The sequence below is a fragment of the Psittacula echo genome, assembly GCF_963264785.1.
Source record: "Psittacula echo genome assembly, chromosome: 2".
NCBI lineage: Eukaryota > Metazoa > Chordata > Aves > Psittaciformes > Psittacidae > Psittacula > Psittacula echo.
In genome coordinates, this window is record NC_137737.1 from 12,941,938 (window position 1) to 12,962,842 (window position 20,905).

General features: G+C 39.6%; 2 protein-coding genes across 2 annotated transcripts in view; one reads left to right on the top strand and one right to left on the bottom strand.

Annotated features, from left to right (window-relative positions):
• Positions 1–20,905, bottom strand: part of POU6F2 (POU class 6 homeobox 2) — a 306,861-nt gene that overhangs the window by 235,270 nt on the left and 50,686 nt on the right. The window contains exon 2 of the mRNA XM_080611181.1: positions 18,503–18,674. Coding sequence (XP_080467307.1) covers positions 18,503–18,674 — 172 coding nt within the window. The remainder of the gene's footprint in view (positions 1–18,502; positions 18,675–20,905) is intronic.
• VPS41 (VPS41 subunit of HOPS complex) overlaps positions 1–20,905 on the top strand; it is a 411,778-nt gene that overhangs the window by 212,217 nt on the left and 178,656 nt on the right. The window lies entirely within an intron of this gene.

A 20,905-nucleotide genomic window follows, 5' to 3' on the forward strand; every position in this document is an offset into this window, starting at 1 on the left:
GGTTCTGGTCTCTGCTTTATCTAAAATGCATTAATATGCTTTCAACTAAAATAACATTATAGAAAAATAAAGCATAGTAAACAAGCACAGCAAGCACCACACTTCTGGCTGCTAAAACATGCAACACTGGCAGCAGCTAATGTGCATCACAAGTTCCCTCTTTGGACAGTAGCAGTCCAGCAAAATGACCTACAAAAAAATCATTTCTAAATTACTATTGATTGTTTTAGAAGCACTACATTTACAAGTTGTAATTTCTAGCAGGAATACACATTTATATATGTTCCATCTGAACCGACTGTCATTTATCACTTCTCATTAAACACACAAATTTGGCTCTTACCTGCACTTACATGACAATTCTAAGGCAGATTATACTGCAAAGATTGGAAAGTTATTTCAGAACTAATATCCTAGCATGTGACTAGGAAAGGCCATTGAGCACGTTGCCAGTGTTGCAACAGATCTCCCCCCTGTATTTTATGTATTTTATGGCACGCTAAGTAGTTCAACCAAATTGTCTTTCTGGAAGACAGTCTTTGTTGCTTCTGCCTCTACACTTCACAATTACAGGAATAAAACAAAAAAGCACTAAAACACCCTTTTCCCTACAGCTCAGTTAGAAATACCTACATTCAAAATACTACAAGTTCTGTCATCCCATTAGTTTATACCAGCACCTGAGCTTCACTGCACACGAGAAACAGCCCATCTCTAGGCTTTCACATGTCTCTCTCTAAATCGTGTTGGAACCCAAAGAACCCTCTGATCAAAACACAACCAAAGAAATAGTTTTAATTACCAAAGAGGCTTTGTTTTGTCTGACCAATTCTAGCTGCTATCCTTTAAGCCCTTGCTTCCCACAGACTGACTTTCTAAAGCTATACCCAGAGTCACTTCTTTTTACTGAGTTTTAACTGACTTTATTGTAACATATTCTGAATCATTTAAGGGGAGAGTGCTTTCTGAAGACACTTCTGAGTTGTATTACATGCTTGAAACCTGCAGACCCTATCACATTGAACACATTCAGAATGGATGGAGCCACCTCCAAAAACTCACCTTTCCCATCTTCTAGAAATTGTGGTTTGTCTTCCTACACATACAAAATTACAGCAGAAATGTAACACTGCCAAGGAATTCCAGCATCCACTGAGTTATTCACAATTTGCAAAGTATATGTGAGAGAACAACCCACAACACATGCTGCTGTGCCTAACTAGTATCAGCACATGGTTTCTCCTATGCTCCGAGCTGTTAAGTGATCGGTGAAACCAAGCAGTTCAGTACTGTGGTTTTCAGGGATGTGTGACTTAAATTTTAGTGTCAAAGCCTGGCTTTTGGGGAACAAAGGATGCAATGACAGAAGGATTTGCAAAACTAGCTCCTGTTGCTTCTTTTGTTTGCTCCTGCTGCTAAGGAAAGAGCCGGTGAAAATCTTGTTAGGGGAAAGAAAAGAGATATACTTAATACATGCAGTAATGATCTTAAAAAAACACAAAAATGTTCTTGCATAGCTATGGGTTTCATTATTTATTTAGTAGCTTGTTCAATAATTTCAATAATTCTACTAGGCCTGAACAACAGCTCCACTTCAAAAGAAAACCCACAAAGCATTCACAAAGCTGGGTAAGTGCAACTTCGTGTGTGTGTCTGTGTGTGTGCATGTGCTTGTCAGGGACTGATATCTTGTCTTATCCAGTGTTTAACAGAATCTTATCAATGATTTAATGAGCTGTTTGTTGGGCAGGAATTTTCTAAGAGGAGATGCCACAGTCAGACACAGTTTAAAAAGAAAAACAGTTGAACAGTAACACAAAAAGGTTGAATTGCATCTTCAGAAACACATTTATGCATGCTTATTCACTTCCACTTACCCATGAAAACAATGCACAGTCAACTCATGTTAACACTAACCCAGAAGCATACAGAATTACTCAAAGTGTCATTGTGCAAGAGCTTAATAGGCACTTACTTTACATGAGTGCATGCTCCTCCCAGCCTCTTTGCATACTAGTGCAGGCATTAGGTGAAAGATGCCTTGGTGTACATTGAAAAGGCACAGCCAATGTCACATTTGCCACTCCAGCTTTCTCACTTTGATTTGGAATTTTACAAAGTATTTATGCTTTAGAAACACTATATTTGTGCCCGCCAACTGCAGTCCTCCTCCTCACAACTTTATATGTGAACTTGGCCTATTGCATGATGCTCTCTTGAAAGCATCAGGTAATTCTTGCCAGAACAGCTTAGAGAGTGGTTCGGGTAGCAGCTGGGTGCACAGCACAGAGCAAATCAATATAATTATGTTAGCAGAAGCTACTCCCCATCCCTGTTACTTTTAGGAGGACAGGTAGAAAGATAAAAATACATCCGTAATGCCTTAAACATAGTAGCTTCTCTATCTTCATCTATGAGAATTCATTTTCATTTCCTGGATCCTACCGTGATCCTACTTCCAAGGGACTGCACAATACCTATGGCTCAAGTACTTTTTAAGCAGAGTTGTTGCTCAACGTGGGGATGCGCGGTTTGTTTGTCAGCAGTGAGTATCTGCATTAGCTTCCCTGCACATATCCCTACAACTTCCACAGTCAGGTCCGACAGCAGATGGAAAACAATTTACAGACCTATAACAATACTTGTTATTAGTGTTGTTTTCTGTGCATTCATGCTCGAGAAGAAAACTACCATCATCCCCAAGCACATGTGAAGAAGCCTCCTAGGGCACCAAGGGACTGAGTAAGGAAGACACACAAGCAAGCTAGGACAGATTCAAGCATCGCTGAACTTATCCTGATGATCCTGTGGCTTCACAGTCACTCTTCTCCCCCCTCTCCATGCACCACGGGATTTCAGGACCTGATCTTTAATAAATATAAGTATAGGGGAGCAGCCTCCCCAAGACAGTGATACACACATAGCAATCAGAGTTCTGTATGAGCCCACGAGCTTATACTGAAAGACGTGATAACGAAACAGGCCTAAACTAGCCCACAGACCTCGTAAAAGCTTAGCAAGTAAATCCTGTCCTATCAGAAACCAAATCCTGTTCAGAATACAAGTCTTTTAGAAAAACCACTTTCACTCTCCAGTGGTACTAGGGATCTTGCACAACTACATTCATGGTGCCTTTTGGTCATATTTGCCTTTTGATCTTTGTCACTCCTTAATGTTTTGACAACATGAATTCTGCAGAAGCAGCATCTCCCTGTCTCCCCACTCAGTCTTGGAGGATGCTGGTTCTCCAGTGGACAGCATGGAGCAGAAGTGGATGCACACAAAATCACACTGATGTGGAAACAGCCATAAGTTCTCCTCCAGAATAATTCAGCAGAAAGCAGACCAATATCTGAATATAGATAAGCCTTATGAATAAAGCAGGAAAACCTTTTCAGCAAGAGCAAAAAATGCTGTTTATTCTGGACATAACAGTCTGGCAGTCTAAACATCTGCAGCTGTTTAAATGCACACTCACTTTTCCTTATAGGTTCCCTAGAAATACTGCACACTACATTGATATATTATATACACAAAGGCATTTACATGCGTAGGAGAGCAAATTCCTTTGAGAAGTCACTCTGCACTGTAGCATAAATACCGTACCGCTGAGGTGGAAGTTGTTAGTGTATCTTACCAGCAGGTCAGTCAGCGATTCCATCTGTCTTTTTGACACTTTGTTCACAGCTTCCCAAATCCCTTGCAGTTTCTTGACCAGTGAAACCCTTTGGAATGCACCATGATTGCAGGTTACCTTTTCTTCAGTGTTGTGCAAAGTCAGGCCATAGAGCAGAGAAGTTTTTTTTCAATGAGGCCGAATGCACATACCTTCACAGCTGTTCCTATCTGAGCTGATAAATTCGCGATTCAAAATTCAGAGCTGACTCCAGCTGAGTCTCTCAGCAGTGGCTCCTTTTTAAGAGGGTTAAACAGCCTCACATCCCCTTGGTTTCAATAGGAGATGAAGAAGTCTGTCCCCCCATATCACATGGTCCATGTAACTGTATACATGGTCTGTATGCTAGAGCCCGTTTCATGTACCAATACACCCATAACCCAATCCAGTCTTTATTTTTGTTGCTTAAATCAAAGTAGTCAGAAATGAGGAAAAGAGTTTTACTCCATCCCACCTTTCTGTACCTCCCTGTCAGATCCTCATATTCCTTGTTAGCAAAAAGAGGGGTGTAATGCCAAGACAAGAGGTGGCAAGACCCAGCTGACATTAAAATAATACGTACTGTGAAAGAAATCCTCAGAAGTTTCATTCATGACTTCCAATAGAGATGCCAAAAAAAGCTTCCTAAAGCACCAGTCTTATTTTATTTCCTGAAAAGCTAGAAGCCTGTACAAGCAAAGTGACTGCACATTTTAAACAGATCCAGTACCTTACTTGGGACTTGACTTTACTTAGGCAGCTGGAATTGCTGAGATCTAAATTCTGCTCTCCCTCATCTTTGGGGGACCCACACTCAATTCTCTAAGACAGCAGATGTGAAAATAAATACAGCTTATGGCCCACCCATTTCAGCGAGGATTTTGAGTAAAGGATGGCTTGACAGGCAGTTTACTTATTATCATTTAAGTTCTTGGTCCGCTGCAACAGTGTTTTCCAACATAGGGTGTGCAAAACAACCCATTGGGGTGCAGAAATAAATTATTTTGTACCCCAATGAAGTTAAAGCTCCTTTTAAAATTGTGTTTACTTCCTCTTCATCTCATCCTTAAATACCTATTTTTTGTGTATGCTTTATGACTTACATATTACTACAGCAGATATATACATAATTTATAAATATACATATATTGGGGGTACATGCTCAAAAGCTGGTTACTGATAGAGGCTTGCAAAGGGTGACCACCGCTTTACAGATGTTATATTTTACTTAAGAACACTGTCACACCAAATTTTACTAGGATTAATAAATTGCTTTGCAAATGCTGCCTTTAGTAATTAGTGCTTTCATCACTATCCTAAGCCCTGTGAAAAAAACCACCAAAAGAACTCCTTTGGCCATCACATTGTCCTCTTCCTTCCTTTATGAGTCTACAAAACACAAAGCTACCACCCCTTCATTCTCTGAAAAAGTTACCTTGTATTCTGGCATTAAAGGTGCTCTTCATGTTTGCAGAATAGAAAGGAGAAGGAAGAAACTGGAAATATGTCCTCAGGCAGCAAACATTATCACAACTTATGTTTCCAGAAGAAGATGCTCCGAACAGCTGCCCACACAAAACTGAATGGGATACAAATAGGGCTCAAAACACACGTGGCAATTCAAAGACCTCCTGTGATGTATCATTTAAAATGCATCACTAGATTTACGTCTACATTTAAGAGTCATCTCTAGATAACCCCACTGGTGCTGTACTATTTTAGTCCGTAGTTAGGCATCCTTACATAAGCTGCTGAAATTACTCCTTTTATGTTGATATTACGCTGAATTCAGCCTCTAAAATCTTTACCCAAACAAAACTTCCAAGGATGAAACGACCAGTGAGTGAAATCCTGATGAGTCCAAGATTTCACCCCTGGAACTCCTGAATATCCCACCTGCAAAGGCGAAAGGGGAGATGAATGCATTTTAAGGTTATATTAAGCCAACACCATTTAGAATAGTGCACCGTTCAAAATATTTGCTAAATAATAAAGTGTGTGTCATTTTAAGCAAAGTTGCTTTTTTTTTTTCTTTAAAAACACTTTTAATGTTTCAACAGTGTATTACTAAATAAACTGACAAAACATCTCAGAACCAACAATTTTAATGCCTTCTAATCACACAAATCAGCACAAGATTTTTGTACTTGTGCATGACCTTCTTCAAATTATCCCCCCATTTTGGCTGAATCAGAATGAGTGTGGGCTATTTGATAAAAAACACTAAGTGTGTGAAATGAGGGGCCCTCATCGCTTCTGCCAGACTCCTCTTGACAGAATGATGATAGAAGCGTCACATCCCTGGGAGAGTAAATGCAAACTGACAAGAGATGAGCCTTTAGATGTTGAATATAATCTTGAATTGTGCTTGAAGTGTCTTATTATCTTGTCTTTTGATGTCTGAAGGGTGGCTTATTGTTAGAAAAAGGAAAGCCCTTGCACATCTTTGCCATCTTTAAAAATTGTTTGGCCTTTAACAACTGCTTTTCCAACTAATGTCCATTTCTCCTGACAATAAATATGGCAGGTCGTCAGCTAGTGACAAACAATTTACTTTACATACCAAGCTTTTATGGGTTTTGAGAGCTCATGTGGAAGCATATTTTAAAAAGCAGTAGGCAATTAGTACTATTACAAATGTTAAGCTGGCTGCGTGTGTGGAGTTCACTGTGTGGTTATTCATTACCGCTGCCTTTCTGTTTTAAAGTCCTGTCTCCAGCATTCAGACTGCTGTTAAAGTTCTTTATTTATCGTTAACTAAAAATAGTCAATGAAAAATAAAGAGCAAGAAGCAATTTTCTTCTGCTCTAAAAAAAAAAAAAAAAAGCACTATTATAGATACACGACATACGTAATGCATAAAATCATATTTATTAATCATAACAAATCAATATCAGGAGTAGTACAGCACAGTTTACCTGTATTGCAGACCCTTGCAATCACATCACTGTTTTTTCCACCTTCAACCAGCTGACTTTTTCCTTTTCCTCTCAAACTTAAAAGTTTAATGACAAATCAGATCAATATGATTCCTTAGCAACTAAATCACAGGCGCACTAGTTTTTCCTGTCACAGCACCAGTTGTGCTAAAGCAGTCAAGTTCTTTTTTCAGGTCTCCGTCACTCTGAGAATCCATAAGAATTCTCAAATGGATCATAAACTGTTACAGGGTTCAGGTTATTGTATCATTATAAAAACGTATTGATACAGTACAGATGACAAGACATGCAGCTCTTGTGCTAGTCTATTACAACCATCTGAATACCACAAGAAATATCAGATATAAACAAAATAAAACAGCCAGCAGTAAGCTGTCTTTTAGGGAAACCTTTTTTTTTTTTTTTTTAAGTATTTTAACCTGGTGTCAGATACAGCAGTTACAGGAACCCACAGAGAAGAAACTACAAAAGCAGAAAAATGGGTTATTAAAAATGAATAACCAAAAACCTGACCAGAGTGTGGAGATTTAATTTCTTTATATTTTTTAAAAGAAATCTTTGCAAGAAAAGCCCTGATTCTGTTCCTGCTGATAAGCATGAATGCTCTGCTCCTGAGTTTTCAGAGTATAAACCAAAACCTTCCCTCCACCTCCTTCCCAGTACAGCCCCATTGCCAGTGCTAGGAGGACGCACCATGTGTTGTGACACATCACAGGGGTCTGCTGCCACGTGCAAGCTTGAAATACGTAAAGTGCTATTCAAAACACAGAAGCCATCATTGCACACAGATGAGAGAACGGTGTGAGAGAAAGGCTCAGCCTCCAAACTCAATCCCTTGAAGGTCCAGGGTCACAAGCTGGTGTCCCACAAATCCAAAGTTGCTCATTGAGTAGGACATCTCATCTGAGTAAACCTCTGCATCATCTGGTCCTGCTCTTATTCATTGCCTCATAAAAGCAAAGGGATGCGGGGGCTGGGGGAGAGGGAGCAGGACCAGCTGATTGAAAGATTTTTTTTTCTCCTGTCAGCAAGTGTTATGAGAAGGTTCACTGTGCTGTATCCATGCCGTTAAAATCAGAAGACTCTGAAAGCAATGCATCAAACCCAGCAACAGAGACAGACAAGAGTTCCCTTTGCACTCTTCATACTGGGGGGGGGGACCAGAACTCAAATGACTTATGCAGATGCTTCTCTTGCTGGATATTATAATTACAACTACTGTACTTATGAAATAGACTATTTTCAATTAATAGAACAAATATTTTTAAAATATTCTCATTTTTTTGCTTTCTTCCAGTTGTAAATTTCATTTTCCCTTCAGAGAGATTTGTGGCTTGCAGTCCCAAATATTTATGATTTCAGGCAAGGAAGCATAAGAAAGGAGGAGAAATATCCAGGCTGTACATTTACAGTCACCTTCGAGCTCATCTATGCCTATCTAATCCCCTCCCCCATTTTAATCACTGCTGATTTTTGTTTCAATAATAACTACCATTCGTAGTCCTTAATTATTTTGAATGCCTAATCATGATAATCCATCCTACCTGTCCCAGAAACATCCCCTAAGAACTTCTCTACCTTTATTGGAAGCTTTACACAGGTGCCAACACCAGCACATCATCTCTGCCTACAGCAGGTCAGATGTATCCCCTGCCACAGCCACTGCCAGTTTCCCCTTGGCAAAGCAGCAGAGGTGGAGTTGTAGAGCCTTTGCAATACATATGCATACCTGCACAGCATAACAAAACCACAGTAGCCCTGGGACTGGTTCAATAATTCATCTTTTGTTAAATATGAAGGCAGCAAAATTACAGAGTGGTTACTCCTTCCTGTCAGCATGTTTCCTTAGCTGATTTTAGCTCCAGAACATGGGAAGCTTTAGAGCAGTGACCACGGCAGTGAGGTGACAGCCACAGACTGGCATGCAAGTACTTATAAGACAAATGCCCTGTTGAAATTTATGGTCTTCCTACGTACATGATGGACAGTCACCTGAGACCTCTCAGATTCCAGCCTCATGTTTATTCAAATCACTGAGCTAACATGACATCTCTACACCACATGAATAAATCCTAATTGTATGCAAAAGAAAATAGAAATAGTGCCCCATACTGTATATGCTCAAGAGATAAGACTGAATTCAAATCATCTTTCTTCTTTTCCAGTTAATACTGCGCTATCTCAATAAATGATTCCACATACTTAGTTGTACAACATATTAAAGTATGCCTTAAGGTATATTAACTGAAAAGCACTTCTGGCTTCTTGACTAAACACAGATTTTAGATTATCCTCTCTGAGGAAGAACCCACCTCCAAACACCAAGCTTCAATCAAAGCAAGGAAAACTAAAGCAGACCTCAAAAGACAGAGGCAAAACGCATTTGAGTAGATGTGAGCAACAACTGCCCAGGCATAGCTGTATCATTTCCAGCTGTGTGCACACACCAGCAAGCAGCAGAAGAGAGGCAAACAACTCACAGGTGTTTTTTAAAGAAGTAATCTAATGGTACACTTCTGTAGTGAACACTGCTCTTAATATAAGAAAACCTATATTTCTTTTTCTTGTGCAAAATTTGAATCTTCTAAGAATTGTTTCAGGACTTCTTAATTGCAATAAAATAATTTATATCATTCATATATATATATCTCATACAGCCAGCATGGCTTCACTAAGGGGAAATCCTGCCTGACCAATTTGGTAGCCTTCTATGATGGGGCTGCGGAACTGATGGACAAGGGCAGAGCAGTTCATGTCATCTACCTGGACTTGTGCAAAGCATTCGACACTGTCCCACACAACATCCTTGTCTCTAAATTGGAGAGACACCAATTTGATGGGTGGACCACTCGGTGGATAAAGAACTGGCTGGATGGCCACACGCAAAGAGTTGTGGTCAACGGCTCGATGTCCGGCTGGAGACAGGTAACGAGTGGTGTCCCTCAGGGATCGGTGTTGGGACCAGTCTTGTTCAACATCTTTGTCAGTGACATGGACAGTGGGATTGAGTGCGCCCTCAGCAAGTTTGCCGATGACACCAAGCTGTGTGGTTCGGTTGATACGCCGGAGGGAAGCGATGCCATCCAGAGGGACCTCGACACACTTGTGAGGTGCGCTGATGCCAACCTGACGAAGTTAACCATGCCAAGCGCAAGGTCCTACACCTGGGTCGGAGCAATCCCAGGCACAGCTACAGGTTGGGCAGAGAAGAGATTCAGAGCAGCCCTGCAGAGAAGGACTTGGGGGTGTTGGTCGATGAAAAAATGAACATGAGCCAGCTTCAGTGTGCGCTCGCAGCCCAGAAAGCCAACCGTATCCTGGGCTGCATCAAGAGGAGCATGACCAGCAGGTCGAAGGAGGTGATCCTGCCCCTCTACTCGGCTCTCGTGAGACCTCACTTGGAGTATTGTGTGCAGTTCTGGTGTCCTCAACATAAAAAGGACATGGAACTGTTGGAACAAGTCCAGAGGAGGGCCACGAGGATGATCAGGGGACTGGAGCACCTCCCGCATGAAGACAGGCTGAGAAAGTTGGGGCTGTTCAGCCTGGAGAAGAGAAGGCTGCGTGGAGACCTCAGAGCAGCCTGCCAGTATCTGAAGGGGGCCTACAAGGATGCTGGGGATGGACTCTTCATCAGGGACTGTAGTGACAGGACAAGGGGTAACGGGTTCAAACTTAAACAGGGGAAGTTTAGATTGGATATAAGGAAGAAATTCTTTACTGTGAGGGTGGTGAGGCACTGGAATGGGTTGCCCAGGGAAACTGTGAATGCTCCATCCCTGGCAGTGTTCAAGGCCAGGTCGGACAGAGCCTTGCGTGGCATGGTTTAGTGTGAGGTGTCCCTGCCCATGGCAGGGGGGTTGGAACTAGATGATCTTAAGGTCCTTTCCAACCCTAACTATTCTATGATTCTATATTCCAGTCACACTGGTTGATAAAATATATGAAATGTACATTTAACTTTTGTAATCACTTTCAAGTATCATGACTGCTCTATTTTGTGATAGACAGCATTTTCCTTAAGACAACTTCAAATTCCTGATCAATTACCATTTACCTTTCTGAAAAGAAAGGACAACGGATCAGAAAAACAAAGCTCCTGCTCATCCAACATCTCTTCTTGTATTTACTAAAATAGAAATCCAAGCTAGTTTTAGGAATAGATAAGCAGTAGTTTAGTGTTAAACACTTTTTAGAGTGGCAGGGGTGTGGGTTGATTTGGTACATGTAAATATCCCTGGACTATCTAGAGAATGAAGCCAATTTTATTGTGTCTGAAAACAGCAGGGTTTATTTCGCCAGGCAGGATGAGGTACTATTCTTCTCTAGATGACCTCTGCTTTCAAAGTAAAAGGGCTTAGTCCTGCTTCCGAGAGAATCAAAGCAGTATCACAACATAAAAGAGGACATGTCACAATACAAATCTTCCTTTGTTTCATACTGATATTGATTTTGATTTTTATATGGCGGAGAAAGAGAAATGAGACTTTATGCTAACAAATATCAAACCATTTCCATGACAAAATAACGTTCCTGGTGAAACCCACAAATTACGAGACATTCAATTTTATTCTGCTTTTGCCCCTGTTCAGCATTAATTTCCTCATTTAGTTGTCATTTTAATGTAACTTCTACTACTGAGCTCATCAGAAATGATTCTGTAACTAGCAAAATAATGTTATTGTGGTAGTGCTAGTGGTAGTCACGTAACAAGTCAGAAAATACACCATTAATGGGAAAAAACATTATTACACTGAATATGCAATTAAATCAAAGCATAAAAAGCCACAAAACTGATTCACCATCCTCTGCCCTTCTCTCCCCAAATAAAGGGGCCACAGGTGATGGATGCAACAGAAACAGCAGTTTAGCAAGGAAAGAGAATTAAAACAAAGAACCACCCACAAACGCCAGAAAGAACAAAACCCAGGAAGACAACGCAACAAGGAAAACCAAGCACTACATAGGATATTAAAGAGAAAAATGATCCACAGGAGAATGGCAACTGTTACTATGAGCTTCCTACAGCTACTTCTGCCTTTGGATATTTTTAAAAGATTTATTAACCTGACAGCAGGAAACTTTACACATATTGCCCCCTGACAGGGGGCCAGCTTGGTATAAGCACTCCCTATCTCTTTGTTTAGCATAAGGAAATCAAGAGATGTGTTAAGTGGTGCCATGTGCACATTTGGGCAAACATAACTTCACCTCCATCTGCCTCAGCCTCACATTTCCATGGAGAACTTGCTTAATTGTGTAAATCCAACAGAAACACCCAATTCTCTTTCCTTCTCTTTTCTGTGTTTGCTTCCTTTTTAATGTGCAAGTGTCTGATCTATTATTAATCTCAAAACACAAACTGGCAAGGATCTCAATCAAAGAAAGTAACAGTTCTTTCACAAATTACCTGTTTACTGTCTAGTAGCCAGCAAGTCCCCTTTGAAACAGCCAGCCACTAACATCGCTCTTAAACAAGTTTGTTGTTATTTTGATAGCTTCAAAGACAGGCAGAAAAAAGATTAATTAAAACTGAACTATTTGTCACTCAGTCACACCAATTACATCCTAGGATCTCATTCTTTTTTCCCTTTCCTCTGTTAGTTGTTCTGTACCCACATAAAGAAAAATCATTTAAGAAACACGTGACATTCACTTAACTCAAAAGAATTTAGCAAAGTCATAATTAGAAATTCATGAGAACAAACAATTGTCTTAAAAAAAAAAAATCCCACAACTAACTTCCTCCTTATTCAAAACAGCTTTTGTTGTTTGTTTGCCTATTTTAAAATAGGCTGTCTCTGCCACAGTTCAGAGACAGCCACATGAGGCTCCCTTATTTCCGTATGAGCAAGGGACTTCATAAGTGGGGCTGCAATATTTGCCCTTCATCAGCCCAATATTGCTTTCACCAAAGGTTAAAGGAGGCAGATTTCAGTCTCCTCAGAGTTGGAATATACGTGCTACCATCAGTACCACCACTGCCTGAGCTACCTGCAATACCTAGGCACAGCAGGAACACTGAGCCAGGGATGGATTTTCTGTCTTACCATTGCACTGTGCTTTGTGTTTAAATAGTCATAACATCTTTTTAGGCCTTAATGGGCATTTATTCCCCATTCACAAATGCATCCCCCGCTGACTACATTAAGAACTCTGCCAAGGAGTCAAACAATAAGATTATTCAGAGTAGTTATTCAAGTCCCTAACTGTTTGCAAACACTTACTTAAAAATCCTCATGTCAAATATAACCTTCATTCACATAGCCAGATCTTCAGATTCTTTCAGAACTTGTTTGCTACTTTAGTAAGACACCACTATATTTTAGAAAATAGATTTACAAGCCTGTATAATGATCTGGTTCTGTAAACATGCCATCCATTAATGTTTCTCATTGACATAGTCTGTGTAATGAAATAGTGCTCCTAATCCACAGATTACTTGCTCTAATAAAAGTATCACACATTCAAGCAGTAGCAGGATCAGTGCTACAGCCCCTTACAATGGCATGGATAACTGACAGTGTCTCAGAACAAAGCCTTCACATTGTGGAAATTACTGGATAAGATTATATGAACAGACAAGAACCTTTATATGCAGGTTAAACGTTTCAAATGTTTGCTGCCTCTAAAAGATGGCTCTGATTTTAATATTGAGACCATTCGGGCCATGAACTTCCCTATTCAAACAGAAATATTCACTAGAGGTTTAAAATGCAGCAAGAGCGACAAACACGCATTGCTTTGTCACTGAATTTACCAAACCTTATCAAAGTGTTCCTGATGAGCAGAGCTCTTACAGGCCTTTAAAATCTGAGGATATAACCGTAACACTGAGAATCAGCCTTAAATACACTGATGAAAGAAAAGCTCTTCGTCAGAAGGCCTTTCTTCCCCCCACAGGCTAGATGCTGTTAATGACGATAATGCAAGCTTTCTCACAGCAACCTGGCAATGACCTCTTCTCTGACCTGCAGAGACCACTGTCTCAAGAGGTAAAAGACAATTTTGTCCTTTATCCTTTGTAACTGAAATGACTCCAGTGCCATAAATTCTAATCAAGGCAAGTCCAATTTAAAAAAATAAAAATAAAAAAGGATAATGTATGTTCCCTCAAAGAGAAATACAAGGGATCTTCCTGCAAAACACAGTCGGCTAGGAACAACTTCTGCCCTGTTCCGCTGCAGCATACACGGGTACGCTTACAGAGAAAGACACACGCAGTTCTGAAACACGGGTTACGATATGGGATAAGAAAACAAAACCCCAAAGCCAAGGCAGGGCTTTGGAAATAAACCCTTGTTTATGGAAATGTGTGCAGATTCATTTAACTCACATATCCCCACTTCAGACTTCAAACACACACAGGATGATGAGAAAGGCAAAAAAAACCCTGGTAGTGAACCAAATAAAACCACAGTCTTCAGATCCAATGCAGGAAACCTAAGATTTCATTTCACTGGAACAAAACCTTGCCAGCAAAAAAAAGAAATATATATATATATATATTAAAAAAAAAAAAAATCAAAAAACAAACCACCCAAAAATATTAGCAGTTAATTTCTTGCTGTCCTGCAATTATTAAATAGGGAACACTTGTGCTCCACAGTTACAGGCTTGGTCTTAACATTCACTATATACTTACAGCTTGCTTTATTTCAACAAGTTTGATGCATAGAACTACGGGGTCAATCTCAAAGAGCAACTTTTAATAATACAGTAAAATTACCCTACCATTCAAATGCATTCACAGCTTTCCTTATACCACCAGCTAATTATGCCACAAACTACCTGCAATTAAGTATGAATTAACGATTGGATCTAAATCCAGAAAGCTGGCCTCAGTCCACAGAGGCTTCTGGCACTTGGACTAGCCACTTCTTTCCTAAGATTTTTACAGTACAGAGAACTTTATGCAAGACATACCAATGGTGCCTGCACCAACTTTTGAATCCCAGCAGTTTGAAATATTACACAGACAAATGTGAAGGGTTTTTTTTTTATTACTAAGACTTTTTCAGATCAATACTTCGTAAGTTATTCTAAACTTGTTAAAAGATATCATATAAAATGGTAACTTGGATTCATTAACTTCAGATCAGATCCCAGTGTATTCATTCAAGTGAAGCTACTACTTGGCATTAACAAACACCAACTTTTCTCTAAGTTTTTCTCTAACTTTTTCTCTAAGTAAGAGCCTGGGTTACTACTTTGAAACATATTGCAGAGTAAGACAAGTTCATCTGAAAGTGACACCACCAGGAATGTCAACAGCCACACTCAGTTTCTCCATTTAAGTACATCATATTATTAAAATAGGAGATTCCGCTTCATAAATAATTAACTACAAGGTCTCTTGCAAATCAACTTGGCCTCATATTCTGCCCAGCAAATCCGGGATTTCTTTAACTGAAACACTGCAGCTGTGCTATCTCCACACTTCAAAACTGGACTTTGGAGCTAGTGTTTCAGAATAGCCCTTTACCAACATTTCACACTTCAGAAAGTATTTTTCACCATGCTTTTTATTCCCTTGTCTTACATTATTTCAGTATCAAAATTTCGTATGCAGGTACGCAGATTCCACAAGTCCACTGGCAGAAATGCACCAGTGGAGGGTTAGAGATGCAAACCCTCGGGCAACAGGACAGCCTTTTCTTTATAAAAACCCAAACCAAACACCACCAGCAGGAGATAGCAAAGAGGCAAGCAAGCAGCAAGTACAACCCCTCTAACCACAGCTGTTCCTTCCGTCACTCACAGGTGACAACCACACTGCAGCGACAAAGTGCATTTTCCCAGACACTTGTGCACCCGTTTCAAGGGGTGTTTCTGATTATCAGGAACTTACACAGCACGTGCTGGTATTTCTGAGACCCAAGGAGCTGCAGCTTTCACTTGCTCCGCCACTGACAGCAAAGCACACAGAAGAGAAACACTAAGTTTACCGTGTATCTTCCCAAGCCAAAAGTAAGTACAATTAATTGTATTCCTGCCCTTTCCTGATCTGCAGCAGGGACCGCTGTTGAAAAGGTGCCATTTTTATGGTTTAGTGCTATCTGCTACCAAACAGCAAATAAATGCCCAGTGTTTCTATGGTACACAGTGAAATAGCAAACCAAGGAACTTTAAGAAAAAGGAGGTGGGTTTTAGAAAAATGTAGAGTTGAGCAATACAGGTCCTTGCAGAAATAAACCCATTATCAAGACAACCTATGCAGAATGTATCTGGTGAGAAAGAAGAAAGCTCTTCACATATAATCATTCAACTCTGTTCATCTATATGAAAATAAGACCGGTGAAATACTGCTAACATCAACAAGACACTCAAATGCTGGTCCTCCATCCCAGCTAAATCAGGGTATCATTTTCACTATTTCTTCAAAACACATGAAAGCAGCAGCATAGAAAAACTTTGTCCTCTGTGGTCCTGTCTCCTCCCCTTGACTCTCTAAAATGCTCCACCCTCTCCTGCTAAACGGATTTTGGGCCAATTTACACACAGCATGTATTAAATGGTATATGGTGAAAGGAAAACTATTATCTATGATCACATGAAAGAAAGTTGGAGAAAACAGTCTGTCTCTGTGCCATCACATCAATAAGTCCACAAATAATTTCATTTCAGAGACTGCAAAAGCCCAAAGTATGCATTCCTGTTTAATGCTATGAGTCGTGCAATAAAGAGAAACAGCTACAGAGTAATGCTCCATATTTAAACATCAAAGCTGTGAGCAACACTATACCTAATTATTTTCAATGTTTACTGCAAATCTACCATAAGACGTGCATCTATGACATAAAGACTAATCATCTTGATTTAAATTTGCTCAGTTTGATCCTCAAATGTATCAAACCAGCCCCACTGTCCTGTCCTTTATATTCCCAAAGTTACTAAAATTAACTTGACGAGGGCTGCTGCTCAAAGGTCTGTAGCATCCATCATAATTGTAACAGAACCTCGATAAATGGTACATAAGTTCATGCTGAGGCAGTTGAACTATTTCACCTACTTTTGTTTACTTGGAAACCTCTTTTCAGCAGTATAAGAATCAGACAAGGAAACCTCTTACCGTCATCAACAGAAACAACACAATAGATTAATTCGTAGCTTTTTGGGACACAAATTACATTTGCAGTTCAAAAGGAGACAAGATATTGTCGCACATCATTTCTGTACCCCACACGGCAACTCTAATGAAAAGTGTCTGTGTATATTTCACTATCACCGAGGAGCATCCAACTGACAATGCCTCAAAAAATATCCTCCCTTTTATTACAAGACTTGCCCGACCTAAGAACAGACAGACATTTCACTGCCGTCAGATTAAAAAGTCTGGCTTTTGTTTTGTACTTGCCTTGCTGTATTTAACAGATGCACCCTGAATATTTGAGCAAATTAAATACATAAAAACACAGCTTAGGATATTTGTACCACTCCAGACAACTAATAGCCCTCTGAATTTTAGATGTTACAATCCTTTCCTGGGTGAAATAGACTAAAACACTTATTCTATGGTTTTTGAACATTCAAAGTGCTAATGGAAATTATGCTTCCCATGGAAACAAAGATTACTAAGAGGGTGCTTAAAAATAGATGTGATATTCACTAATTCAGAAATTCACCAATTCACTAATTCAGAAATTAAGTTTTAGGATTTTTAAATTATAATCATTCTTCCATTTCTTTAGTGAAGTTGTTTAATAAAATATTTTTGTGCCGAGTCTTTCGGAAAGAACATGCTCTTAACAATTTTAAAAGAAAATTGCATGTATTCTTTTGTTTAGAAAAGATCTTGTAGCTCTTCCTGAGCTGGAATACTAAAATCTAAACACAGTCACAGATTTCCTTATAGACTACAAAATTAAAACTTGAATTTTAGAAAATGGGCTCTCACCCTCTGTCCCTTAAAGCTGCACTCCCTTTAAACAAGATCTTTTTCCCTTTAACTTCCACCTAGAGAATCATGTAAAATAAGGAAATTGTCTGTTTCTGTTAAGGTTTATCTCAAGTCACAATTGGAAATAATTAAAAGGAACTCCTTCAGAAGAGCAGTCCCTCTAAACCCAAAATGTCATTATGTACCACATAGTGCTGCTCCAGCTCAGACATCTATCAACATCTATCACTCAAGCACGCGCCTCAACAGCCCTGCTCCCTTTTCTGATTAGAGATCAGAGTTGCTTGAGTTGGCTTACAGGGTGTCATCCGTTTGAATGACAGATGTCTGTGTTGGAGTGCCACTCTTGCTGCTTTTGTTTTGATTGGGAAAGGTTGCACTTATCTGGTACAATTTAGACTCCTAAAAAATAAATTAAAAATCCAAGAGGTAATTTCTCTTTGCAGAGGCTTCAGGAGAAATATTTCATTTCCAATTTAAATTCCAAAAACATTAGCTCCATGTGCAGTACCCTTCGTAGCCTTTGTTTACTCAGTACATAGTGTTTTCTATGGGAATGTTTCAGCTCTCTTCAGTCAGCTTTATCTTTACCATATAAAATGATAACTTTGCACTTGAATCCAGCTTTAGAACAAGCTGGTAACATGGTAGCATGAGACACACCAGCACTTGACCTAATAAACGTTAATGAACTACTCCAAGAGAATGATCCCCCCTCTAATTTTTATTTTTTTTTTACATGCAAAAGCAAACCTAAAATGTCTGCAACTTGCATAAAAGAAGTTCATTGTTGACAAAAGTTTTCAGGGCTGACGCTGTCATTCTGGTAGCCAGTTGCAATGGGAGCAGAGGGCTGTATGCCTGCACGCTCCAAGCTACTCCTTCGTACTTAGAACAAAATTGAGCGAACAAGGAAAGAAAGGGGGGGGGGGAGAGGGAGAGAGCAGGGGGAGATTGCTCTTCCGGACAACATGGTAGCAGTGAAATGAAATACCTAGACAGACTTACCGAAGAGCTTGCTGGGAGTGTCCTCGCTGTCATTTGATTCCACAGGCGCAAGCAGGGGCTCATTCAGCTCGTTGTCTGAAGTAGCTGCCTTGTCCTCACCTCTCAACTCTGCATTCATTTCACTCTGCAGTGACAGCAAGGGCTTACTGACTTGTCCAGCTATCATTGGATCCTAGGATGGGGGAGAAAAAAAAAAGTGAGGGGAAAAAAAAAAGTGGCAGCTTTGGTGTGCGTATAGTCTCTGTTCCACTCCCTCCCTCTCACACACACACACACTCACTCTCTCTCTCTCTTATCTCTGGCTGCTCCTGCTGTTATTGCTGGCTGCAGTCAAGTGAAGAGCTATTACAGATCCAATGAGTTTTCCATTACTCCCCACCCTATTAAAGCTCAACTAGCATGTGAGAGATTCAGGATGCTTTGGAGGAAAACTTCTATGAAAGCAACATAACCAACACAGCTTTAATTATGGGATGTGCTTTTTTGTGTGGACGATTTTTACAGCTCACCCTGTCCTTAACGTAGCAAGAAAAAGAAATTCCTGTATGCTCCAAAGCCATGGAAGAGGAGCAATCCACAGCGATTTAAAGAGGCATCCTCAGCTGTACAACATTAATAGAATCAAATACACAGTTTCCAGCATTCCATTAAAATACACAGCAGCAAATAGGCATTGCATCACATACATTCAACAGAGATACACAGATTTCTTTTAACTATCCCTGCCGTTGGGATACTGTGCTTCCAAAGTCCATAAGCACACACAAACACAATCTTTTTCTTTTGAAAATAAAAAAGAAAATCACACAGAAACCATGTTTTAAAAGAAGATAAAATTAGGGAAGATACTTACACACACAGTTTGCAATTATTCTTGTGTTTGCAACATAATATCCCCCATAAAACATTAAACATGCATATACATTGAAAATTTCGTCCTTGCTGGTTTGGATCTGTTTTATCTTCTGCTCATTGAGGACATTTGGGGGTCAGGCATTATTTCCAAGCACACTCTATTATTCCGTTTGCAAATTAATAGGTATAATATCATGACAGCTGTGAAACCAGAGTGAAAAAAAAGAGGAAACTAGAAAAATAAAAGAGAAGGAACAAGTGACCTTGTTGCGCTCTCTGGCAGCTATTTATTGCAAAGTTCATGCCTAAATGGCTCTTATGCAGAGAACAGGTGACCAGCGAGCAAGTAGGTTGGTTAGCATGTTCCCTCTGTCCCGTCCTCACATTGGTCAATGTTTGCCTATGGGTTTTTTAATGTATTCATGTCTGAAAAGTGAATTTGATATGACACATGATAATCTATGAAAATGTTAATCAATACAAATAGTTTAAGCTGTCATCAAATGCACTTCTTTAGTCAATACTCATATCGCTGAAAACAATGTCACTGTCACCGGGGCTTAATTTGCACAGCACTTAAATATTGGACTCTGTGCATCAATGCACTCCTCTTCAAATACTGTAGGTAAACACATTTTCTCCCTATTTAAGGCTGAAGCACTCAGCACGCATTTAGCTGAGCTGAATCCTCCCTTTTGAATACCTTGATAGGTCCACTGGAGGGCAAAATTAATACTTAATTGAATCTCACAGTCATCAAAATAATCAATACTTTTTTATTATTTATTCTTTACAGTCTGTTGACTGTTTCAAACCTCTGAGGGAATGGTGGAAAGGATTCATGGCTTTGAAACACTGTCATTTAACAAGGTAATTTTCAGTGGGGCATTAGGGGTTGTGAAACATATAATAAAACAAAAATGGTGGCTTATAATAGGAAGAAAGAAAAGAATTATATTTCTGCCATCTAACAAAACAGGATAAATAAAAAAAAGCAAGTGCAAGAGGGAAAGGGGAAAAAGGAGGGGGGAGAGGGAGAGAAAGACTGGCTTTTGAAGGGTTTTATCATATCAAGAGCAGAGCTGAGCTTTCATAATGCTGACATTTCTCATCCTGACAATCCTAAACAAGTGGAAAGGATGAGATCGCAGATATCATCTTTCATCACATTCGCCAGCTTAAGAACCAACATGACAGCTTCTCTCCCCTTTACACTGTTAATTACTAAATAAAATACTGCTCTCTGTCAGCATTAGATTATTGCAGATAGCAACCACAAACATTACTCCATTGTTTTGCCTTTTTTTTTTTTCCCCTCTTTAAACCAGTGATACCTACCTTGAACTCTTCAGAAAATAAATTAGGCTTCTGTCTACATATTATAAATATATGAAACATAATCAATTTAATCAATGTGGTCAATCCATGCTATTGTCAGGCTAAATTGTTGGTGATTTATTAACATTTCATTCACTGTATTTATTAGCCAGCAACAATCTCAACGCTTTTTGATGTTTCTGGGGAGAAAACAAGTTAACAGACTCCTTT